This window comes from Magallana gigas, chromosome 7 (genome assembly GCF_963853765.1).
Source record: "Magallana gigas chromosome 7, xbMagGiga1.1, whole genome shotgun sequence".
Taxonomy (NCBI): domain Eukaryota; kingdom Metazoa; phylum Mollusca; class Bivalvia; order Ostreida; family Ostreidae; genus Magallana; species Magallana gigas.
The window spans coordinates 9,200,656-9,228,085 of record NC_088859.1 but is presented as its reverse complement, the minus strand read 5'-3'; the positions used below and the strand labels follow the sequence as shown (position 1 = coordinate 9,228,085).

General features: G+C 31.9%; 1 protein-coding gene across 1 annotated transcript; it reads left to right on the top strand.

Annotated features, from left to right (window-relative positions):
• The first annotated feature begins 5,520 nt into the window (after positions 1-5,520).
• Positions 5,521-26,642, top strand: LOC136269848 (receptor-type tyrosine-protein phosphatase epsilon-like). The gene is made up of 26 exons (XM_066065253.1): positions 5,521-5,679; positions 6,158-6,379; positions 6,973-7,224; positions 10,017-10,154; positions 10,240-10,380; positions 10,516-10,656; positions 13,666-13,806; positions 14,722-14,841; positions 15,898-16,003; positions 19,274-19,356; positions 19,452-19,612; positions 19,706-19,793; positions 19,928-19,998; positions 20,127-20,163; positions 20,248-20,345; positions 21,412-21,540; positions 22,588-22,736; positions 22,827-22,962; positions 23,182-23,340; positions 23,944-24,037; positions 24,293-24,354; positions 24,594-24,728; positions 24,889-25,008; positions 25,110-25,261; positions 25,430-25,565; positions 25,849-26,642. The coding sequence occupies exons 1-26, from the start codon at positions 5,616-5,618 to the stop codon at positions 25,918-25,920; spliced, it is 3,207 nt and encodes a 1,068-aa protein (XP_065921325.1). The 5' UTR covers positions 5,521-5,615; the 3' UTR covers positions 25,921-26,642.
• The last annotated feature ends 788 nt before the right edge of the window (positions 26,643-27,430 follow it).

The window sequence follows — 27,430 nt, the reverse complement described above, 5'->3', positions numbered from 1 at the left end:
CAGGAAACGGACGACCGGAAATGATTTTTGAAAAAATGAAAAAAACGTCCCTAGCGTTTATCATTTCCTATTATTCCTGAAAATTTCAAGGAAATATATCCAGTCATCTCTGAGAAAATCGGGGAAAAAAATAAGAATAATAATAATAAAAAGAAACATTACAATCACTATAAGGTCTTCCGTTGGAAACGGAAGACCTTAATAAAAAAACATTACAATCACTATAAGGTCTTCCGGAAGACCTTAAAAAATAAAATTCTATACTGAATATGGACTTTCCATTTTTTGCATGAACTGTGTGTATTGCAGTATTATAAATTATATTATCTCAAAAATTTGCTGTTGAACAGTTGATTGCTAACAAATGTTACGATTTGTATTCAGCTGGTGTTTGGTACGTTTTATATCCAGTTTTACACTTCTGATATGGAAAGAATAATGTATATGTGAATGTTTGCCTCTATAACAAGATCATCACAAAGGAACAACACGACGAATGATGGTCAACAATATGATGAACTACGTAGATAGGAAAATTCGTACAACAACACTGAACTTAAAACATTAAACGATCATTTCCAGGCAAAAGAACACTTTTCAGATTGTATGAAATGTTTAATCCGCTTTTGGACTAAGATATATTCTCATTGAATTGGTTTAGATCTTACTTCCTAAGAAAAATCCAAATGTGTTGCAATTATATGTTTTCCTCAATTGTGTATCTAACAATTTATCAATCTGACAGAAATATTTAACCTTTTTCGAAGGAGATGTTGGAATTTTTTAATGTAAATTCTGTTTCGTGTACTGTTTGCATCATCATCAGATAAGAAGAGATCATCATCAACCACATGCAACTCATAGTCTACTGTAGAGTATAATATGGTGTGATTGATACTGTGACGAAATAATGTGAATTTTAATTGTTTACCCTATTACTTATATCCTAAATCACTCTCCCAACTTCTTGATCCCATAGTCCTATATCGGACCAGTATTTCTGAAGACTTGAAAGGAATGTTTGTTTTAGGTTAAGTAATTTTATTGCACTTACTTCCTCTAGTGAATATACTAATGGGTTAAACATCGTGTAAGTTCATTCAAAGTCATATTTGGAAATGAATAGATATTCTCACATAAAGTGCATATAAAAGTAATGGTTTAACTTCAAACGAGTTTGAAACATAACAAGAGAAGATTTTATAAATTGATCCTTAAATAATTTAATATTTATTAGTTCAACGAGCTATGGGCGTTTCTCATAAGTCGAAAAATTTCTTTGATACCTGCATGAAAAAAATTTCAGCAAGATTTACTTTTCTCTACATTTCTGATTTAAGAATATTTTTAATATATAGAACGTGAATTTCCCAAAAAACGCTGTTAACAAAGTGTAAAATTATTATTATTTAATTGTAAGCAACCAAAATACAATCATATAAATATATGAAATATCATAAGTTGAACCTTGAAAAATAAATAATACACATCAATTATTTCACGATATGAAAAATTAAGCGTGTTCTCACAATTTCCGTCAACTGGAGACAACGATCAACATTTACGGCGAAGCTGGCACTTCTAAGAATAATTAAAATGAAGATACTCATGTATAATATACAAAAATATATACTGTCAAGGAACATGACTGCTTTAAATTGCTAACAATGAGTTTTGAATTAAAACACGTACAAAGTCGGCCATCAGAATAAAACGTCGTACATGCAGCTATCGGTAGTGCATCATATCATTATATACCAAAATACAATCATTTAAATATATGAAATATTAAAAGTTTAACCTTGAAAAATAAACAATACAAAAGAATTATTTCACGATATGAAAAATAAAGTGTGTTCTCACAATTTCGTCAGCTGGAGACAACGATCAACATTTACGGCGAAGCTGGCTCTTCTAAGAATAATTAAAATGAACATACTCATGTATCAGCCCTGCGAATGTGTTCGGAATGTTTTCTTTATCGTTGCTTAGTATGTTATAAATCCAGAGGTGCTCGAATGAAAGTTCACGAGACTTCACCGAGATTTGTTCAGTTCCTGTGAAATTTCGAGCGGGAGTATAAGTGTTCGGATAATATTCTTAAAATACGCAAGTACTGGTCGATTTTCATGTCATATCCTACTTTGATTTATGTTAAAACATCAACATCTTTTAAGATGCATGTCTTATTTCACCAGCTAGCGGTTTTTTAAATTTAACAATATTATTCAGAACAGATTTATCGTTCGTGTTCAACCACGTGTTGAGTGGTTGATAATAAAAACATTGGGTTGCTTAAGAAAATCATAGTCATGTTTGATGCTTGTGGTGTGCAATACCATGTTTTAAAAAAAATAATGGATGAATGTTTTGCATAAAAATCTAGTATATCGAGCCATTATCAAGGAACATTCTGCATAAAATAGTACAGTCTGTTTCACTATTGATGTTATTACTAGGTCAGGCGCGGATCGAACATCAATTCTTAGGGGGGATCTCTATTACGCATGTTAATTGTCGCAACAGCAGAAAAAAACTATTTTTTGTATTGCCACATTTATTTCTAGAACACATTTTATCCTCCAATTAATGAAGATAAGGTTTAAAATCAATGAACCTCTAGAATTTATATTTGAGTACAAGTACATAGATTCTCTAAAATAGACTATCAACACGAGGCACGATTTTTACTGCGAAACTGTGGTCAAATAAAACCACGTGATCTAAAGTTTAAATGACAATAACATTCGCAGGGGTGTTTATAATTAACATATATATATATATACTGTCACGGAACAGGACTGCTTTAAATTGTTAACAATGAGTTTTGAATTAAAACACGTACAAAGTCGGCCATGCAGCTATCGGTAGTGCATCATATCATTCCATGTGTACCATTTTATTACCTCACTGGCTGATAGGAATTAGAGTATCATACTGGATTGAGTCGAGCAGAAAAAGTATGGCTTTGGACATTGGCTGAATTAATTGCTAAAATAATGATTATTTTATCAATAAAGAAAATTTATCACTTTTTAGATTCAATGATGTAATGAGGAAGTACTGCAGAAAGTTAAGAAATAGGACGGGTTGAAATAGGAGATTGGTGTACGTCATTTTTGAGACTTGGATTCATTTGCTGCAGATCGCATTTATTTCCTCTTCGTTTTTAATTCAGCCAGTTAGGATCACAGCTTTAAAATCGTGTATAATCCATTAGGTGGCAAAATACATTTTTTTTTATAATTCATTGTAGCCAGGGGTGTGTTTCTTCGAAACTCTGTAACTAGAATTTTCTCAGTTTACATTTAGCTCAAATACCTTTAATCTACTTGTTATAAGACCAATCGCCAATTTCTGAAGAAAATTACTAGTCAAAACTTTTAAAATTTTCTACATACTGGTTTTTATGAGATTTTGAACCTTTCATATTCTGCTAATTTTTCATGATATTTCAAATTTTAAGACCTTCTCCAGCTAATTCCCTGCAAAGGGTTTACTTTCAGTACCGTGTGCATGTTGCACCATCAGAAACTTATCGACGTATAGTTTACCATGTCCCATCCACCTACTTTTTTGTTTTTCTACCTCTCGTCTATCACCACAGTCATACCCGCAATTTCGCATTTTACTTCTAATTCTCATGTACCTAACACATGGTGCCTACTTATTGCTTGTCAATTTCAACAAGAGACATCCATCTAACTAATGATAATCATTAAAAAACATTTTATGAATTTCAGCAACAATCGAGTACTTAGCCTTCGAGTACAGCAGCTCTCAATTTTACAAAAATATTGACTTTATCTGAAACTGTCTGTTTCTACCTTAAATTCGGCTCGGTAGCCCTATATCAGCTGAAGGCGCATCCATTTTGAATGGTGTTTCTGTTGTCATTGTGTTCATACGCGCCGCTTTATTAACATTGTTTGCTTTTTTGATGAATGTTATTTTTTCAGTTTTATTATTTGAGAATGTTTTATTAAATGATACGCGCATTAATGACATTTTTTCCTTTGATAGGTCGATCAAAAGAAAAATAATTAAATCCTTTCTTAAAACAATGTTTATGCCTAATTGGATTGCCAAACGCGTGTTTCTTTCTATTTGTGGATTCTACACCTGAATTATCAGACCCATAAAAATATACTGGTTGGTACATTGTATTGTATATTCAAATGTCAGTAACCTTGATGATTCATGTAATAAATGTCAATCTTTTTTTTTATATTCGTTAAGGTTTAATTTATTGTTACTTGCAAGTGTTATGAGGAATATAATATCTGTGTTGTATAAGTATTTGGTATTTTTTGAATAAAAATAAAGAATCGTGTTGTGAATAAAGGAGAGTTAAACATTTTCCTCGATATTCTGACATACTTCACCATACTTCCCAGCAATAATGATTATTCTCAAGAATAATCCTACCGTGATCAGGCTACGCTCATGTCACAGTAAGAAATCGTCCCATATATTTGCCATGTAGCAGCCGCGAAGCGGTTCTGCTTCGCGTCGATTTTAAGTCTGTTGAAAATAATCTGCAGGGGGGGAAACCCATTTTCATACATTACATGCCTCTCTGAATATGTGTATGTAGTTAAGTCCACAAAATATCCATTAAATGGTCATAACAATGCATTTTTATTAATATACTAGTTCTACGTTTAAATTCGCATGCCAATTTGCTTGATATCATACTCTGAATGTCTCGAGGTTTTATCACTAACATGGCAACCGTAGGCAGCGAATTTGCAAACGTGATGTTAAACACAGGAGTGATTTCGTTGCAAAAACAATAAATGTAGTAGATAGAATTATAAAGAAGCAACAGTGTAGCTAATGTGAGACCAATCATATGAAAATTTAGGCGAGATACAACGCGAATTTTTTTCATTCGCTACGAATCTAGTATAGGGGACAAATTCTATCGTTTAACCGAATCCGTAGGACATACGTCATTTTAACGATAGAATATTCTATTTAACTTCTCCATACTTCCCTGCAATAATATGTATTCTCCAGAAGGTCCCTGACCATCTTTTGGAAAACATTTTACGATCTTAATAGATTACGACAAGCAGATGTCACCAAAAAAATCACATTTGATATGTTTGCTTTGGTTTTTTTTATACATGTACACTGCCCAAAATATTAGAACTTGGGACTTGCAAATCAATAGCTAACACTTTACTCTTTGCTTGCTCGAAAGGATCCATATAAAAGATAGGCAAAAAAAACATCTGTCTCAAGAAATAAACTTTTTTTCATATTGACAAGGGACCAGGTTAGAATAAAGGTCCATGAACAGTTATTTCTATTATTAGGGGTAAATTATTTGCATAAACCTAATGAACTTTTAGACATATTAAATATTTTTGATATGACAAAGAGAGAAACGTATATTGTCAAATATTTATATTATAGGAACGTTAGCGATGTAGCAGAAGGACCTCTTATTTCCTTTTTAAGATTGATCAGTCAAAACGTATCGATAGATTACCAAAACTTACCGCCTTATCTAGAAATTTAAATAACTTCCTGGTTCACCTTTTTATTACACATACCTGTAGAAATTACTTTGTTTTGAAAACTATGAAATCACAAAGTTTGACATTATGCTCATAAAAATTCTGTGGATTAACTGGACATTCTTGAACTTTATTGTAACCAGGGGGTACGGTAAGTTAACATTTCTTTCATATTTAACTCTAAACGTAATCAGTATTTGTTTACTTTCGTTTTGTTTCAGAAAATTTCAATTATTAATAGGTATAAGTATCAAAATGGTTAATAATATAATTATGATTGCATCCAAACCTTATCAAATTATAAATACACTGTGTTATCTAGGTAAACTTAATCTCAGAATATGTTGATAATGGTCCAATATAAAATACTACTTATATTATCATTTGTCTGATCAACTAGGGTTCATCGTCTAAATGTTGAGTTACTCATTGTATTTTTCTGTTTGTTGTGAATGATTTAAATATTCGATTAAACAAAAAAGGTCTTTAAATACATTAGTTAATCAGTATATCATATACATGTACTTTTAGAATCTAAGATACATAAACCTACAACAAAATCAGATTAATTATAAGCTATTAGACAACAAACAAGTCGGGGGAAAGTGTGTTGAATAATTTCTTAACAGATGATTTATCAGAAAATAAGCTCGCACAGCAATACAAAAGAGCTAGTACTTGCCAATCGTGTGTTGCTAGTAAAGCTGTTGATAGAGACATACAAACCTGTGCCAGGATGGAAGTTATTGGAACTACCTCGACCGATAAGAGAACTTGGTGGCATGTAGATCTGGGAGATATATACAGTCTGTACAATATCAGGATACAGTACACAGACTCTGAGGATATAAGTAACTACTCACACAAATAATATGTTTTATCATTAGATCATAATCGATATAATGTTTAATCTTATTAAATTTGGAAACACAAATGTACCTATATGATGTCTGTTTCTATCAGATACTATTACTTATTAGGTTTGTTACTGACTGTTTAAAGAAATTTGTGGGGTCGGTAAAGTCCATAGAAGGCGAGGCTCCGCCTCGCCTTCTATGGACTTTACCGACCCCACAAATTTCTTTAAACAGTCAGTAACAAACCTAATAAGTGTTTTGTTTTGTCGAGGACCTAAAGTTTGATAAGTAAACAAACGTTTGTGTAGAAAATCAGTTCAAATAACGTTACGTCCGCCATGTTGCGCTATAAATTTTGACGCTTGCCTTTTAAAGAAATTTGTAAGACAGCCACGTGACGCGTTTCATCCAATGACGTCACGACATTCTAGTCCGAGGCAAAACAAATTTATTTAAAAATCTGAACAGGAAAATTACATTAAAACAACCCAAAATTCTGAATTAACCAGTGTTGAAATCATTTCATGTTGATGAGTTAAACCAAATTCGTTCCCTTCACTTTATTTAATTTATGAATCATTTGACAGCCATGAGTCAAAAAATGGGTCGTTTTGCTGGGTTTTCCTTGTACGTGTCCAACACAACTGATCGACATATGGGATACATGTGTTACAAGGACGGACCAGAGTTACCTCCCCTGGATTTCAACACAACCTGTATAACACATGGACGTTACGTTATCTTTTACAATGAAAGACTAAATGGAACAACCTATCCTATTGGTTATGAAAACACCAATGTTTTTACAGAGCTACATGTATGTGAAGTAACAGTTACAGGTATACCTATTTTTTTCTTTTTATTCCAACTGTTTTACAGACACTTTTAATAAGGTTCAGGTTCGGTTCAGGTGAGCTTTTCTGATCACCCGTTGTCCGTCGTCCGTCCGTCCGTCCGTCTGTCTGTCTGTCTGTCTGTCTGTCTGTCTGTCTGTCTGTCTGTCCGTCCGTCCGTCTGTAAACTTTTCACATTTTCAACTTCTTCTCAAAAACCACTGGGCCAAATTTAACCAAATTTGGTACAAAGCATCCTTATGGAAAGGGGATTATAAATTGTTAAAAAAAAGGGCACAGCCCTTTTCAAAAGGGAGATAATTGCGAAACAGTAAGTATAGGGTGCATGTCTTTAAAAATCTTCTTCTCAAGAACCACTGCACCAGAAATGCCAATATTTACACAAAAGCTTGTATATATAGTGAAGATTCTAAATTGTAAAAATTGTGACCTCAGACCAAAACTGGGGCCCCAGGCGGGGTTCAAAGTTTAACATAGAAATACATAGGAAAATGTTTTAAAAATCTTCTTCTCAAGAACCACTGCACCAGAAATGCCAATATTTACACAAAAGCTTGTATATATAGTGAAGATTCTAAATTGTTAAAATCGTGACCCTCGGACCAAAACTGGGGCCCCAGGCGGGGGTTCAAAGTTTAACATAGAACTACATATGGAAAATGTTTAAAAAATCTTCTTCTCAAGAACCACTGCACCAGAAATGCCAATATTTACACAAAAACTTGTATATATAGTGAAGATTCTAAATTGTAAAAATTGTGACCCTCAGACCAAAACTGGGGCCCCAGGCGGGGTTCAAAGTTTAACATAGAAATACATAGGAAAATGTTTAAAAAATCTTCTTCTCAAGAACCACTGCACCAGAAATGCCAATATTTACACAAAAAACTTGTATATATAGTGAAGATTCTAAATTGTAAAAATCGTGACCCTCGGACCAAAACTGGGGCCCCAGGCGGGGTTCAAAGTTTAACATAGAAATACATAGGAAAATGTTTTAAAAATCTTCTTCTCAAGAACCACTGCACCAGAAATGCCAATATTTACACAAAAGCTTGTATATATTGTGAAGATTCTAAATTGTAAAAATCGTGACCCTTGGACCAAAACTGGGGCCCCAGGCGGGGTTCAAAGTTTAACATAGAAATACATAGGAAAATGTTTAAAAAATCTTTTTCTCAAGAACCACTGCTCCAGAAATGCCAATATTTACACAAAAGCTTGAATGTATAATGAAGATTCTAAATTGTAAAAATCGTGACCCTCAGACCAAAACTGGGGCCCCAGGCGGGGTTCAAAGTTTAACATAGAACTACATATGAAAAATGTTTAAAAATCTTCTTCTCAAGAACCACTTCACCAAAAATGCCAATACATACATAAAAGGTTGTATATATAGTGAAGATTGTAAAAATCATGACCCCCGAACAAAAATTGGGGCCCCAGTAGGGGTTTAGATTTTAACATATATAGGAAAATGTTTTAAAATCTTCTTCTCAAGAACTATAGTGCAACTGTTTTGGATATTACTATGCATACATGTACATCCTTAAATAATGTAGATTCAAAAAATTGTAACTCCCGGACAATTGATGGGCACCAAGAGGGGTTCAAAATTTAAACATTTTAAAAAACATAAAGGAAAAGTTTCAAAATTTTCTTCTCAAGAACTACAATGTTTTAGTTTGTGGAATTTCTATGCATGCATCCTTCGCTTATGTAGATTCCTAATTGGTAAAATCGTGACCCCAGACCAATACTGGGGCCCCAAGATGGGGTCAAAGTTTATTATAGAAATATAAAGGTAACATGTTAAAAAATCTTCTTCTCGAGAACTACAATGCTTCAATTTGTGAGATTACTATCATGCATACAACCTTGGATAATGAAGGTTCGACAGTTTTAAAATAGTGACCCTTGGACTAATACTAGGGACCCAAGATGGGTTTAAAGTTAAATGTAGAAGTACCGGTATATATGGAAAATGTTTAAAAATCTTCTTTTCGAGAACTACAATGCATCAATTTGTCAGATAACTACGTAAGCACCCTCAAATAGTGTAGATTCGAAATTAAAAAAGCCGTGACCTCAATCTAATACTGGGGCCCCAAGAGGTGTTCAAAGTTTAAATTAGCATAGAAATATAGAGGGAAAATGTTGAAAAATCTTTTTCTAGGGAACTATAATGCTTCAGCTTGTGAGGTAACTATGCAAGCTTCCTTAAATAATGTAGATTCCAAATAATTAAAACTTTAGCACTGGACTAATACTGTGGCCCCAAGAGGGGTTCAAAGTTTAACATAGAAAAATATATTGAAAATGTTTTTAAAAAGTTTTTCTCGAGAACTATAATGCTACAGTTTGTGAGATTACTTTGCAAGGATCCTCAAATTGTGTAAACTCTAATGTAGTGGAACCAAGAGTTATCTTTCTTGATGTTCTGTATAGTCTGAGAGTTATTCCTCTTGAAGTGGAACTCTTCTCTTCTTTTTCAGGTTGTGTACGTGCGGTCCCACCGCAGTGCTACACATTTTAATTCCTATGTTACTATTTATGTTGTTAAAGCCAACCATAAACCTCGGACCATAACTGGGTCCCCAGAAAGGGGTCCAATGTTTAAAATAGAAAAAGCATATGCTACGAAATGTAATGTTACAAGGAACTGCTGTTCAGGTGAGCGATGTGGCCCATGGGCCTCTTGTTAGTAATTTAAATTCATTTTATTAAATTTCTGCTTTATAATATAATCAGTACTTATACATGTAATCTGTAAAAAGGTTGTTCCTCTTCTGGTGTTTTTGGAGTTAACTGTGATAAACCGTGTCCAGAGAATTGCCAAGAACGGAGATGTGACATCATCAATGGAACCTGTTTGGGTTGTACAATTGGGTGGTTAGGAGCACAATGTGACGAAGGTAATTAATTTAAAATCCTTCTCAAAATACTGGTAATGAAACTCTGCATAATGTGCTACTGGTGTATTTTACCTTTTTAACAAAGCATGTCCTGTCGGATATCATGGTCTACAGTGTGAATCAAAGTGTGTCGGACATTGTAAAGACAGCGCCGGTTGTAATCGCACCAGTGGTTTGTGTGACAATGGATGTGATGATGGTTGGACTGGATCAAACTGTACAGAAGGTTCTCAGAATATTCATAATTATTAAATGGTTTAAGCAGAACGAAACCTCTTAGCTATTAAGAAAGACTGTGTACAAATCTTATATCTTTATTCAATGCATATTCTTTAGGCATATATCTTATTATAAATTACAGAATGTGCATCGGAAAATTATGGACCAGATTGTGTGCATAAATGTAGTGGACATTGTTTGGATGGCGTTACGTGTAACAGAACAACCGGAAAGTGTGATACTGGATGCGACTTTGGGTACACTGGAGACTTATGTGAAACAGGTTTGATGAAATCTATATATTAAGGACGACTGACCCAATTCACCTCTACAATAGTTTTTATATAAACATTTTATACGAGTTAGAGTTACAAAAGATATATCAAAATCAATGCAAAAATAACATATTAATCGAATTAGATTTTTATTTGGAATCATTTCAAAAACTGTTTGTATTACTTCTCTTTTTTAATTGAACATAATGGGGGAAAAGCATTCTTGTAAGAGAAAAATTAATTATTTTTTTTTTAAATTCTGGAACGGATTTTCTATCCAATTAGTTATGAATGTTTATTCCTCTCAAACCATATCAATGATGCATGAAAAACAAAAATATTTACAAATGTACAAATGCAGGGTCAAGTAAGGAAGAGTACAGAGTTAAATAAATCGAGCTAATATTTTTTTAAATAAATCGAGCTAATATTTTCTTTAATAAGTCAATGTCATTCTATTCAATGTCAACCTATTCATAAGGTTCCCAAATTTATAAGTATTAACATTTGTTGAACATTTTTCTTCAATTAATTTGTTGCGGAGTAAAGACAATGCCTGGCATTCCATAACATAGTGGTATTCGTCACCCAAAGTGTTTTTATTACATAATGAACAAATTCTATGACATCTTTCTATGTTATTCCATCTCCCAGTTTCAATAGGTAATTCATGATTACAGGTTCTAAATTTTGTTAATATGAATCTTAGATCATTTGGAAGTTTCGTAAGATAAATTTCCTGTCTAACGCTTTTCTTAAAGATTCTGTAATTAAAACATTTGGGTGAATTTTCTACACTCCTGTACCAATCTTGTAAAAACTGATTTATGAGTGTCTCTTTAACAATAGATTTTAGCCATTTGGTACTAGAAAAACTTTGATTAATCCTGACATAGGAAAGACCACAAGAGTTAAGAATATCTCTAACATATTTCAACAATGGGTGCATAAACAAACCCACAGAAAAACATTTATAAAAATAGCGATACATTATATGCGTAAGTTTACATTCATGCGCCACTAAAATTTTAGCCCAGTAAGTTATTATCCTTACCTTGATAAAGATTATCAAAGGATATCGCCCAGTTTCCCCATAAACCATACAATTTGGGGTACTGGACTTAATATTCAGTACAAATTACAAAAATTTTAAATGAACTTTCTCTAAAATATCTGTGTTTTCATAGCCCCATACTTCACAACTATAAAATAAAATTGGGTTAATAACACTATTAAACAGATCAAATTGACAGTCGATTGGTAAATCAAAATATCTTATTTTTCTAAATACACCATACATAGCTTTTGAGGCTTGCTCAGTTAAATGATTTTTCGTACTTTTAAAAGATCCACTACGAGACATAATAACACCAAGATATTTAAATTCATTCACAATTTCAAGAGGTACATCTCTGTATAAAAAATTCTTTTTGTAACACGACCTTTTGAAAAGATGAATACTTTAGTCTTTTCAATGTTTACATGAAGTTTCCACAGATCACAATATTCAGAAAAAAAGTTCAGTGATGTTTTGTTAATCATCTGGGTTCTCAGAAAATGTAACTGTGTCATCAGCGTAAAAAAGGATAAACAGTTTTAACATGGTATACATCTCAGTTTCCAGTTTCTCGCTGAGGCTAGTAACTCCTTTAATACCATTTTGTATAAGGTAGTTTTCTAAATCGTTAATATACAAAGAATGAACAGGTCTGACCCCCATATTACACATAAAAAAATCTGAAGTGTCGTGTCCAATACTAATCATTTATTTGATTCCTTTGTGCATAGACTTTATAAATCTAAGACATTTACCACCTACACCATTGTTATAATTTGGTCCATTAACCCGATCTCCATACGGTGTTAAATGCTTGTTTGAAGTCTATGAAAGCGCCGTAAAAAAATTCTTGCTAGAAATCATAAATTTGCACAAAAAATCTAAAAGTAATACATTATCTACCTTTCTGTATCCTTTCCTAAAGCCCGTTAGGGCCTCAGTAATTAATTCTACACTCTCAGAAAAAATATTCAAACGTGCACATAGTATACTTATAAACAACTTGCCTAAACAGCTTCATAAAGTGATCGGTCTATAGTTTACTGGGAGGGGAGGGTCACCTTTATTTTTGTATATTGGTTTAATAATACCAATAATCCATTCCTCAGGCACTATATCTGAATCATAATTCAAATTTTAAAAAATCAACATACAATGGCAAAACACATGATAACGAAGTACATATATATTCGTTACATATTTTGTTAAAAAATGTTACTTTTACGATGTTAATAAGTAATGGTAATGTTGATGTTGTTTTAATATAATTTAAAAATTAACCATCAACTTTTTTTTAAACGGGGGGACACGCCAAAGTGCAGGATGTCATTATATTTCTTCAATGAAAACTACAGCGCAAACTCTAATAAAAGGTTTTATTATACTTTCATGTTTAATACTGAAGTCTGATTGGTTTAGACGCAGTTGATAATCCGTTCTATTACCCTCAGCGTTAGCAACACACTTGACAACGGGTAACATTACGAATTGTTACATGCACGTAAATGATGCGCATACAGTTCGCAGTAGAATTCAAGTCATTTCTATAGAAAAGCAGTTAAGTTTTCTTTAAATTGACATTTAGTATAATAAAATAAATAGTGCTTGTTTAGGAGGGTAAAAGTTGAAATTGACACCCCGAGAAAACCATTATCAACCGACGCGAAGCGGACAATTTAAGTAGTTCGCTCAAGTAAGTTGGTGCTGTAGAGGAATGATTTGTGGATAGTTGTGAGTACTTTGAATATAACACGTTGTTTTAAAGGCAGCTAGTGTAGTTGTTGAAGGACTGGCGTAATGTAATTGCTACATAAAAAAGGAAAGTTGATAAAAAATAATTGAAGGCATCACGTTTATCATAAAGTTTTTAGGTCGAAGGTAGGAAATATGATTATCAATAAAGAGTACAATGTTTCATTTTTTTTTTATTAGTTTAACAATATATTGTAAATGATGACAGGTTGTGGAATCGGAACGTTTGGTAAAGGTTGCAGCAGTAAGTGTAGTGGACACTGCCTACATAACGTTATTTGCAATTCAACAACAGGGCACTGTGATGGTGGATGTGCTTCAGGATATGTAGAGCCTTTCTGCAACAAAAGTATGTGTGTTATTATTACATCTGTTAAATGAATCATATTCAATTAGAAACACGAGTGCTTGGAAACCTGTTGAAACAGGTATATATTTTTGATAAAAGACTCCATGCTTTAAAGATTAAATGTGCAAATAGTGCATATACATTTGGAAACACAACCAAAGCAACTACATATAGGGTACAAAATAATTCGACACTTTATTTATCTTAAGTCAGAATGGTGTCTCTGTTCCAATTACATGTTCAAATTGTTACAAACGTGTGTTTCCATTAAGCACTAGTTTTGCATCAAATATGTGTTTGTGTTATGTGTTAAATTTTATCAGACGATCGTATTGTAATTGGAATACTTCGATTACTAGTAGTATTTTGCTTAACTAATTTTACTGAAAGGTTACATTATTGATGTTCTTCTATTAAAAGGAATCTAAAAAATACTAATTGACAATCATACAGACCTTTATGTGTAAACAACTTTACTAAACTATAACTCTTGCTAACCATTTCTGGATTGAATTGAAATAACTGTAGATGTATATTTAGATATAAATATATAGATTAAGATAGTCTTTAAAAAAAAATCCAAAAATGATTAACAAGAATATGATTTGACTTAAAGCACGCATCATAACGACAGACAAGTATTTCTTAATAGATCTAAAGGAAAATGCGTAACAAAATTTATGTATTATATTGAGATCACAAAATTAAGTGAGTGAATATTTTACAAGTAAATCGTCGTTAAATTAGCATAAACGTAATACATGTGCATTAACATTACAGGCAAAATCAAGGGTTAGTTTGGTCTTATATCATGGAAAGTACATTCGGTACCTCTAATTAATCTTTTGTCGCTTCAGAAGGAATACGTTATGATAAGTTTAAACGAATCTATTCTTAATGTGCCTTTTGTGGTAGGTTGTTCTGTGGATGTCTATGGCATGAATTGTAGTATTAAATGCAGAAGGGATTGTACAGACGAAAACTGTGACATGAACCCGACCAATGGGCGTGAAGGACCAAGGAGTGACAAGAACGGTTAAGTAAATAGAATGAGTTTGTGCAGCAAGAAAAATAGATGCAAAACATTTTTTTATGTTTTTATTCATGACTTTCACAGCTCTCTTACATACTACATTTCTTTTGGAATCTCAACATTTTTTTTTACATACAATAGACATGCACGAATAGATATATGATAATTCACAATTGTGTGAAAGTTTTTTTAATGTTTTAGCGGGGGTAAGAAAGGACAGAACACATTGAGTGAAATACTATGCATATAAACACAAAGAAAAAAAGAAAAGTGAATTAAAAATATAACATGCAAACCAACTTATAAATTGACAGCTCTAAAATACACAAACAACAGCATGAACATAATATTTAGCACGTACATGTACAGATTTTTATTTATGAAAGAGAAGAAGGGGGAGAGAAAAAAGCTGATGGGACAATGGTTGCTTTGCGACATTGCTGTTTATCAGGGTTTGCTTATTTAAAAGATTTATTTAAACATTTTAAAAAGCATCATACAGTCTGTGAACAACTAATTGGGGATATAGTAAAGACTTGCTAAATTCTTTTAATAATATTCTCCAAGTGTCTGTCAAATTCACAGTTCTTTAAATTTAAATATTTTTCCACAAAAAGCCTGTTTTCAATTTTCTTTTTGAGTTCCAAATTTTGTTTTTGAATATTTGGTTCTGGAAATCAATTTCCTTTTCCATATTATATGTCACTTGTATCGAAAATTATTTTTGTCCGTCCTGTGCATTTATATCAATATTTTTTGTAATTAAATAATTTGAAAAATAAATTAAATGTTTACAACATTTGCATAGACTAACCATCGATTTACATTTTTTTTTAACAAAAGCCATCCGTTTGAGTTTAATCGGATTTTGTCTGAAATTTGCATTAAATGATTACTAATTAAACGACGTACTGTAATCACTTGAAGAAAATAACATTTTTAAAAAATAACTTGTTTTTAAGTAATCAGTCTTTGGGGGGGGGGGGGGGGTTAATTTTTATCCTGTCGTCTTCTAATTTCTTGCTTTTTTTCAATGTAAAATTATTTACTTTTTGTAGAATTAGACATAGAATCCGATGGCCCACATTTTGAGGCAATTATAGGAGCAGTTGGTGCCAGTGTATTCCTCTTAATTATTGTTGTTATCATGTTTTATATATTAAGGTAAGTATACATATAATTTGTTTATTCTATTATGTGTTTTACTCGTAGATAACCTTAACCAGGTGTTTTATCTTTCGAAAATTTGCCCGGCGTCTGTCGTCGACGTTTTTGTCATATTTTTAAAACTAATTTTCCATGACCCTTAAATCAATTTCAATCAAAAGTGACTCTGATAAGTTAAATATTAATATAAGGAATAATTTAACTCTGTATTTGAGTTTAAAGTTCAGTATCAGAGGTCAAAATTGTTTAGAGAAAATAGTTTTATAAACAAGTATTAATGTTTATATCCGTGTTTTGTTTATTTGATGAAGATAGGCAAATACTATCTAACCGAGGAACTATTTCTTTTTAAATCTTTATTTAACATAAAAAAATGTTGTTGTCATATAATCACAATAGAGTTTCTATGTTTTTTCGTATCATTTTACATTTTGTTTTTTTGTTAAATATCGTGTATAGTTGCACACTACTGCCTGACATGCAATATTAGACCAACAAAATGAAGGCAATATAAGTACTTTTATACAATCCACTAAAACTTCCATTATTCAGTTGTTCTAATCATCAATCAATTATTAGTAAAGTATAGTAATATTTGCAAGGATTTTCTTTAAATATATAATAAATTAAGCACTATTTTTACTCTCTATACCTTTTGTTACTATTGTCAGGTTGTAATAATTTCAATACCAATAAAAAAAAAATCTGATAAGAGTGTATAATTTTGACAGAATTTTCGATAAACATTCAAGGGTCACTAGCGTGAAAAGTACATATTTGACGTAAACATTTGAATGTACATATTGTAACTACAATAGTAAGACTACAATGTTTAAGTGGTCGATTTAATGCATGAGCTATAGCCAGGTTTACCAGATGTTGACCGAACAACAGTAGAAATCATTCTCTGCACAAAATTGTAGTTCTAACTTATGGAAGGAGTCTTCTCATAATCAAACATACTTCTTATGTTCAGAAATTCGTGATATTTTCACAGTTAAACAGACCATATTCCCAAGTGATAGTATAAGCTATAGTTTCATCAAAGTTGACCATCTTGTTTTGCAACAAGGTCCGGTCAAGGTCATTATATATCAATATAACTGAAAGGATTTGATAAGAATATATGAAGTTATTCGTGTGGCACATCAGCTTAACTTATAAATTTTCTATTCCTCAACGAAATGATAAATTATAACAAAGTCTATTAGATTATACTACTAAATTGCAATAAATATTTAAACTAAAATTGATATTCTTCTAATTATTTAAACTTTAAGATATTTTGATTATTTTTCTATGCATCCTATTTTGATTGTTACATATTATGAAGACTTTATAAGTAAGCAAATAATTTATTATAGTGACATGTGTTTTAACAAATTACAAAATGTTATAAAAAATAGATAATGAAACAACCGGCCCATTGGGCCTATATGTCAAGACAAATACAATTATAACATATATACACATATTACGCATTGCGTTTTTATACAATAATGATTGTCTGTAAAGGTAAGATTCAAGTAAATATTTAGAGGTTTGTCTCGGAAAATGTATATATACATGTAGATACAAACTGACAGAAAAGATAATATATTGACCATTTAGTAAGGGGAAATCTGTTTCAGTGATTTTTTTACACAAATCTTTTTATAGAATGAGCGCCTTGAAAAGCTTATAAAAATGTAAATTTTTAGAAAATCCTATTTTAAAACCACATTCTGAAATCCAAGTATCTTATTATAACTTCACAATAATTGAAAAACCCAACATTAACGTTATTGTTTCAAAGATGCTTATTAAGTTCATTTATCTACAGTAATTTTGAATTTCAAAGACATGTGATACTTTCTTACACCAGTGTTCCGCCAAAAATATAGTACTTGTGAGATTCTAGGCTTTGGTGACTATTTCTTTTATAAATCAGACAAGACTCCTTCTATGAAAGGAAACTTAGAGTGTGTAGCATGCCAGTTTGTCATTGTAAGTTTTCATCTTATATATATGAACATCGGTAAAGTTGCTGTGCGGCGGAATAATTGTTTACACTTATAGCCTATGTCATTTTGTAATTATAGATTCTGTTATCAAACCAAGTGTACAAATTGTTATAGGCATTGTTTTAAAAGCATGTACAATAGTTACTCTTAGTTAGGGTTTTAAATATCTGACCCTCCCATGATTAATTGTATTTTCGATATCAATAGAGATATGTATTAATTCGCGATTAAAATCCGTTAATTGATTACTCTATTTAGTCTGTTACATTGTAAAATGCCAATTAATGACAATGTTTTAAACACACATTAAATGGGCCCGGATATGTGTACTTTGATACTGGAATACGAGTAAATGTAGTTCATAAGTAGATTTTATGGTTGTGATGTAATTCCTTTTACTACTGAACGGCTGCCTTCAGGTTCTCAAGACGCTATAATTTGTGATATTCCTGTGCAAGTATTGTTAAAAACAATTAAATGCTTTCTCTTGCGATTCATGCGGGTTATGGTTTTGTTGTTGTTGTTGTTTTTGCAGTGATCGCAAACTTCACTGTCTGCATGAATCATCAAAGAAAGCATTTCATTGTTTATATTTTGCATATTTCCTATAAGAAAGTATTGAATGAATATTATATATAAAAGAGTATGTTAAAGTGTGTTAAAGTAACTAAATTATTGTTAGGTGCATCAGTACGCTAAAAGAAATAGCCAATCTTCTGTATGAGAATTTGAGTCTGAACTAATTTCGTGCAGTCAGTGATTTTGTTTGGCTCTTAAAGGATTCGACAGGTCAATAAACTAGTTAGAACTGGACCTTTTTCAAACTAGAGAAAAATGTAAATGTAAATATGATATTTTATAAAGTACAATACTGCGACGCCCCTGCTAGCACTAGCTAGTTAGTAAATCCTTAAGCTCATTCAGTAGAACGTTAGTTCTAAGGGTCTCGAGCTGGAACCTACTTGTGACATCCTCCTATTTTGTTACAAAATATGAAATTCATGGTGACGTCAACGCATTGTCTTATATGATTTATTAACCGAAAATTGAGTATTGAGGAGTTTACAGTTATATGTTGGAAAATAAAGAAAGGGAAAGAAATGTAGTTTTTCAGAACCTATTCCAAATTGAGCGATGTGACATCGATTTGAGTTATATCTTTTCGACTTTAGTTAATATTTTATTTTTAGACAATTTATATTTCATTGAAATAAATTTGACATTGTTTATACAAAAAATTTAAAGTTTTTGGATTTACCTCAAGGCAGAGACGTAATAGAAGTAAAAAGGTTGAAGAAAGAGAGGAAACGATGGGATTTTCAGCTATGGATGAAACATTGATCAAAAGTAGATGTCTTTTAATTTGTAATAATTTTAATTAAATTATATAACACATGCTAACGTTAATTAAAGAATTGATAAAAACATTCGATAAATTACAGGTAAGAGAAAATCAGCTAAGACCGGAATCCAAAATGACGTTTTAAAATCAGAAACAAAAGAGAGAAGCAAAAGATTAACTTCAAAAGATTCTCAAAACTTTAATAATTTGACACAATATCTGTCTGAAATCAAAAGATCCAAGATGGAAGAAGAATATAAGGTTTGTTAAACAAAATATCATCATATTTGCAGGTGGAATTGACATGACTGAATAAATGAATTAAGAATTAATTCATTAAATACATTTATACAGGCAATTCCAAAAGGAGAGTTACACTCGTGCATTGTAGGGAAAAGACAAGAAAATAAATCCAAAAATAGATATACTACAATCTTTCCATGTAAGTCTCATTAGTGATTTATTGATAACGCAGTTTTTTTATACTAGCTATTAGATATATGGTCTCTATTTACCATATATTAGAAAGAAATGTAACAAAAGATGATCTACTGTTCAATATTCAATTATTCACAGATGACCACTCTCGTGTTGTTCTCAGTTCCTCTACAACTGAATCGGACTACATAAACGCCAACTACATCGAGGTATGTTTGCATGTAACATGATTACATGTAGGTTTGTTGAATGCCAAAAACAAAATTAAATAATGTTTGATAATTACTGTTCCAATGTTTGATACATAAATATTCATCTCTCTGAATTTTATTAACAGGATGTATTTGAAAAGAAAAAGTACATAGCAACACAAGGTAAATGATTCATAAAACTAGATTTTGCCCTATTTCTGATGATGTCACACTTTTTTTTTTTACTAAATATCGTTTTCTTAATAGGACCAAAGGATAGTACAATTCCTGATTTCTGGAGAATGGTCTGGCAAGAAAACGCACGAATCATCGTTTGTCTCACAAATATTAGTGAAGCCAAGACTGTAAGTTTATTTTTCATTTTTAGCTCACCTGAGCTGAATTTTACAAAGAAATATATAGAGTAAATCCTTACAAATTTTCCTCTCATGAACCATTTGGCCAGGAAAGCTGAAACTTATGTGGAAGCATCCTCAGGTAGTGTAGATTTACAGTTGCGAAAATCATGACTCCCGGTGTTAGGATGGGGCCACACAATGTGGGGGGGGGGTCGAATTTTTACATAGGAGAATATAGTGAGTACTCTGTTAAAATCTTCTTCTCAAGCACTATTCAACCAGGAAAGTTGATACTTGTATAAAAGCGTCGTCAGGTAATGAAGATTCAAGTTTGTTCAAATCATTATCCCCGGGGTAGGATAGAGTCACAACAAGGGGGGGGACAAATTTTTACGTAGGAATATAAAGACCAATCTTAAAATCTTCTGAAAAACCATTTGTCTAGAAAAGCTGTAACTTCGGTGAAAGCAACTTCAGATAGTGTGGATTCAAATTCTTTAAAATCAAAATGTTGAGGAGTAGGGTGGGGCCACATTTGGGATCTAGTTGTACAAAGGAGAACATTTTAATATTCACAAAAACTGAAATGTTATAATGTATGGTTTTACTTAAATGCAAGCATTTTGACATACTGCTGATTCTGGGCCTAACAAGGGGTTCAGAGTGTGATGTAGGTTTATATCCCGTTTATAAACAATTGTTTAGGATCTTTTTGAGAACTTCATTGCTCAACATTTATATGACTATAAAACCACCTGGGATTGAATCATAAACACAAGAATATCAGGAGGGGGGGGGGTGGGGGGTAATGGACTTTCATTTATACAGGATTTACATGTAATATACCACATTGTCCATATAGTTTTATTATGACTCCATTTAGCTGATTTTATCATGCCTATTGTTGCTCAGGTTAGCGATTTGCATGCCCATTGGCCTCTTGTTTATATGTTTGAAACAAATAATAGAGAAATATTTTGTGCTTGTTGTCATTGAAATTTAGAAAGTATATTTCATTGCCTAACTGGAGCGATTGCTATACATTTTAACTAATTTGTAAGTGTTACCTTAGAAAAAATGTGCTAAGTATTGGCCGGATCTGAACGATAAACACATGGAAGGGGACATCAGCGTACGCTGCCAGAAAGAACAAACCTATGCAGAAAATGTCGTCAGGCATCTTAGAATAAAAAACATTTCAGTAAGTTGAACTTTATTTGACAATTTTTATAATTATTATTCAAGCTTATGTCAATTCTTTTTTAGTTTCATTCTAAAAAGAACAATGAATGTCATAAGGAATGGATACCCATGATTTAATGTTTCCATATCATACAAGTAGAAACACTTTAATTCCTCTTGAATTGTTTCATTTTTCCTCTCGGTTTTTAAAAAAAATGCAATTTACATAATTTACATACGTGTTGATTCGCTAAGCTCTCTCAAATAACTTAAGGTGAAATTTGAATCAACCGAGACGTAATCTTTTGAAAATAAAAAACCGCGTTGCATTAGGGAATTAAGTTAGAAAAACCATCAATACTTTAAAAATTCATGCCTCTAAATTGAAAAACAAACCTTTATACCACATTTTTTTATCTAGATAAAGGGATCAGAATTAAGGTAAAAGATAAAATAATAATGTAATGAATGTTGGCGCATGTGTTGAGATGATTTGTATATTGGACGTTTGTTCACTCTTTGCTGGATGATGATGCATTCTGTTTGCTTTCTCAATATATCACGGTTATTATTATTGTTAACAATTTACCTTTAAATCAATTCAAATTAATTAGATAGGGCAAAAGAGAAAACGCTCTGAGCAAAATTCCAGTGCAATCTCAATAGGCTAATAAAACTGATGAAGGAACCAAGAAAAATGGTTTTAATTAGTGCATTTGTTATGGCAGCATGTATAATGCTCGTTGAAAATGACGATGCAACATTCTTTTTTTTTTAAAATTGAATGCCAGAAAAGCTGAACAGCTATTATCGTGAACCACTTGAAATTCATATCGTGTGTGTGAGAGAGGGTTATTTATTTCCAAAAAGTTGCTCTAACACAAAAGGCAAAAACGTTTACCTGTACGTTTTTTAAAAATGTTTGGAGGAAATTAGATTTACATTTGATTGGATTTGATACCGTAAAATTGCATATCTATACTTGAGTCTACGATTGACATTGTTTTCAGATGGGTTAGTAGGAACTTTTAGAAAATCTTTACACCTTACTTTTTCATATTCTCAGGATAAGACAGAACGAGATGCATTCATGTTTCACTACACACAGTGGCCAGACCACGGGGTCCCCGAACCACTCAGTCTAGTGGTTTTCCATCGTCACGTGATGAAAACTGTAGAGGATCATCCAATGGGATACATTGTGGTTCACTGCAGGTAACTTTCTTGTAAAAAAAAAACCGTATGCTTCTATGATTGTATTTACAAGTAATGACCGGGTCTTAAAGTATTCCTCTATTCATACAGTGCAGGTGTAGGTAGAACCGGGACCTTTATAGCATTAGATGCCCTGTACAAGGAAGGAGAGAGAACTGGAAAAGTAAACGTTCCACAGTATGTAGAGAAGATGAGAAACGCTAGGATAAACATGATACAAGGAGAAGTAAGTGACTTGTAATTATTCGATATGTGTGAGAAAAGTTGGTTGATCATATTCATTGTATTAAAATTATTGATTTTAATTTAATTATCATATATTGAATTGATTACTGTTCTATCTGTTTGGTTTAAAAGTAAAAGGAATAATTGGCATGAGATGAGCAGCACTATAATATGTCTTTATATGTGCATATTCATATAAAAATTTAATATTTTTATGAAGGACCAATACAAGACCGTGTATATGGCGTTACTGGAGGCTTTCAGAGGACGACTCCGTGCTGTACCGGTAGATTTCTTTCTCAGGGAATTTCAGGATCCCTCTTGTTACTTGAACCACGGAGACGTCTCCAAAATATCACCATTTGCTTTGGAGTTTGAGGTACTTTAAAATATTTAAAATTAAAGTAATTTGTTAGTCCATATCTTGGCTCACCTGACCAAGACGCTGTGTTAGAGAGTCTTTTTTGAGAACTTTTGTCTTCTGTGTTTTTAAGTATTTTTTTTAACTTTGAGATACTTTCAGTAACCATGCAGTTTTTTTTATCTAAAAGGATCATTTGAGCTAGAGATTTAATTTTGTTTAAGTAAAAGACTATGCATTACTCATTGCATAAAAATAAAAATAGAAAATATGAAGATAAGGGTGATTAAAAAACTAGTGAAAAACCAACTTCCCAGCTATATTTTGTAGAATTATTTTCAACAGTTACTTTTCGTGACCATGAGAGAAGTTTCAAATATAGTTAAAAATTCTTTGTTCGTTTGTTTCGTTTTGAAGGGGGTTATTGTTTAGTATTTCCTTTATTGTAAGAAAAAATATATTTATGCTTGGTCAAAGAATAGGCAATTTAAAATTTTTTAGAAACAAATCTTTGACAAAATCTATTACAAACCTACTTAAGAAAGTTGGATCAGTTAAATGATGTGATCCAATTGGTGTCCTCTTTTAATTGCGTTTATTACATTTCTTTATGTCTTTTAGGAACTATTGTCCTTCAGGAAAGTATATTCTCATGCGGATTATAAATCTGGAATGTCGAACATAGCAGCAAACTATGTTCCAAGTGTCTTACCAGGTAAGTTACACTACATAAATGTTGTATGACTTTCATGGCGAACCATAAATACATGTTTAATTTCTGTTAACTTTTTTCGTCGCTCAACCTTTACACTTGTTAAATGAGTGTGTGATCTTATATCTATAGGTGATCTTATGTATCATATGTTTGTTGAGGGTTGTATCAACCTCTATTGATAAAACGCCGTGTCGTGATAAAAATATCAAAGGGTTACTTTACACTAACTGTTTTGCTTGTTTCATATGAATGCAGTTGAGAGATACCTATGTCCATTAACAACAGAAAATCTATATTACAACGCAGTATGTTTACAGGTATAAAAATATACAGTACTAACAGTGAATAGGAATGAGACTTTACAGAAATATATCTGGCTTTTCCTGCTTTTGAGTATGATATTCTTGTATTTGAAGAGGAGCAATATCTAAGCGATGACAATCAGATTTTTGCTCCAACTCTTGATAGTCAAAAGATAATGATCTCTTTAAACATCCTTAGATCATCAATATGCATTGATATCACTTGAAAACTTTGAAGTGTTTTTGAATTGCAGTCGTTTACACAATGTGACCGATTCATCAGTGCCCAGTTCCCTCTACCGGACTACACAGAACACTTCCTGACTCTTGTGAAGACTTACTATACATGTACCATCGTATCGCTGTATCCTCTAGGGGAAGTGAAATCGGTATAGTCTTACATTCTTTAAAGGAAAATTGGTTTGCGTATACTTATAGAGAAAAGCGCTTTATTACAATTTCAATAAGTAAAAACTAGCAATGATCATTTGATTAACGTGTCTATGCTACGTGCAGTAATCAAAAGTTATTTAATATCTCGTATTGCAGACTTCTCTTTGGCTACCAACAAAGAATCAACAAAAAACTGTTGGACCTTTTACAATCAAATTGGCTGAGAGTACACAGGCAAAATATGTGGTCAAGACTAACCTTACGTTACAGCAAAAGGTTTCTCATACTACGTACTCAGTTATACAATATACTTACAAATATCAATAAAGACTGAACAAATGAATATAATAATACATAATCCTTGTCAATTTTTACAGGGAGGCAGCAGCATGCGAGTTGCTCTACTGGAGTGTAAAGGGTGGGAAGATGAGTATGACAGCAAGAGTAGAAGAATACTGATTGACCTTGTTCAAGAAGCCAAAATAGAGGAAAGGACCCATCCTACTGGAAGAATACTTGTCCTCTCCAGGTTTGATATATTAAAGCATACGCTCTTTCTTTGTTAACAAATCTCCAAACAATATGATTCGATACTGTCGAGTATCTGTGTTGATATATACTAGTAGAAGAGTTGATTCACCCAAATTAATGCTTATCAGAGTAACAAAGATAAAATAATTTGTCTGTTTCTTAACAGCGATGGTGCTAAACGATGTGGTCCTTTCTGTGCTGTATTTAACGCCCTGGAACAAATGATGATGGATGAAGAAGTAGATTTGTTCACCATCACACGACAGCTTCAGACACGACGACCGGAGTTCCTGTCCAGTCTGGTAACATTAAACCTTTTTTATACATTTTAGCTGTCGTGATTATTCCATTTTTTATGTTCAAAAACCTGTGATGCTATTAATTTTTGTATTACATTTTTGATGACTGAAATCGATCATTACAGTTTATGTCACAGCAAAGGCTTTTCTAAATAGTAATTAACATTATGGTTCGATATTTAAATTGTATCAAGAAAGCAGCATATTTGTATTGACAAGGTGTATCATTTTTTTCTTTTGATTTAGAAGGAGTATCATTGTGTTAACTATTTTGTTTTTGTTTCAGGAGGAGTACCAGTTTTGTTTTGACACGATTTCAGACTACCTACAGAATGACACTTTGTATGCAAACATTTAGACTTTTTGGAAAATATTTCGGAGTGTTGTTCAACAAAACAATTTCATTCCGTATTCAGAATGTAGTACGTGTATGCAAGATTCTAAAACAGTCTGTGATGAAGAATAGTTTTCCTTATATTTTATACAACATTAGATTTTTTCAATTGAAATGAAAATTGTATTGTGCTTACTAGCAGAATTGTGTTCTATTTATTTATGTAAAATAATATCTGATCATTGAATTAATTTAGATGAACTTAGCATTTGTATTTGACTTTTAAACTTTGAATAATTTGATTCAATGAATATACCACTGTCTCTTGCTGTTAAGTTCACATTTTAGAAAGTGTCATCTTAGTTACACACCATTGTTGTATTCTTAATTGTTGGTTGTTAAAAAATGTTTATTTGTTGCAGTTGTTTTTATTTATATGCTTATGTGTTATGTGTTTTTTATTATTGTTGAATTTAGTGAATAATTTTAGAATATCGTCAATTGTTTTCCACGTAATTTCATGTCAAGCAGAACATAAATCTCTACATTTTGCACTAGTACTGACATAGTTTATGTTTGTTGGTTATTTTTTTCAATTTGATTAAAACCGAATCTCCTATCCGCTTCTACAAATTTATTTATAAAATTATTTTTGTATATTTTAATATTTGCCTTGTTTTGAGATTTAAAATCTACAGTGTTTTAAAATAATTTGTTTGAAATTTGTAAAATTTACATCAAATGCTATTTAATAGTTCATGCAATAAAACAAATTAGAGCTACATGTAATAAGATGCTTGTTTTCATTATAAACCCGCGTACATTGTCTGTGTGTTGATTTTGAATGGATACTAGATAGTCGGAGAACATAAAGCGATATTTGAAATGTAATTCAAATAATCATCTTTACTATATCGGCACAGATCAAGTTTCCAAAAAAAGAACTTTGTGCAATTTAAGTAAACTTTCATCATCAAATAGAAATTTAAAAAAATTAAGACAAAATAAAAATGTAAAATTTATAGGGTTCTAATCCAACTATGTAAAATTCATATTGTTGATTTGTATAGTTTACATGCGCTCTTTGCGTTTGGGTATATTTGCCAAGCGGACGGGAGTAATATCTGCCTGTTGACCCCTAAAAGACCTACGTGTATTTATACATGTAATAAGAACCCCCTCCCTCCCAATCCCACACACGCGAAATTAGATTTTCGATATCCCAGTAAATTTTTCGATCAGATTCATCGCCCCCCCCCCCCCCCGCTATTAATTTTGTAAATGACGAATAATAGGTCTAATACCATATACGCGTACTGTTAGCCTTCATGCTATAAAATCAACGTTGATTTTAAAGTATAGAGGATAAATTCAAAGTTTGTTTTTTTAATTTAAAGGGTAAGCGTATGTATATAGACATAGTTTTCCTTCTATTTTATACTACATTAGGTTTTCTACATTCAAATGAAAAATGTGTTGTTTTTACTAGCAGAATTGTGTTCTATTCATTTATGTAAAATTTTTAATAAAAATA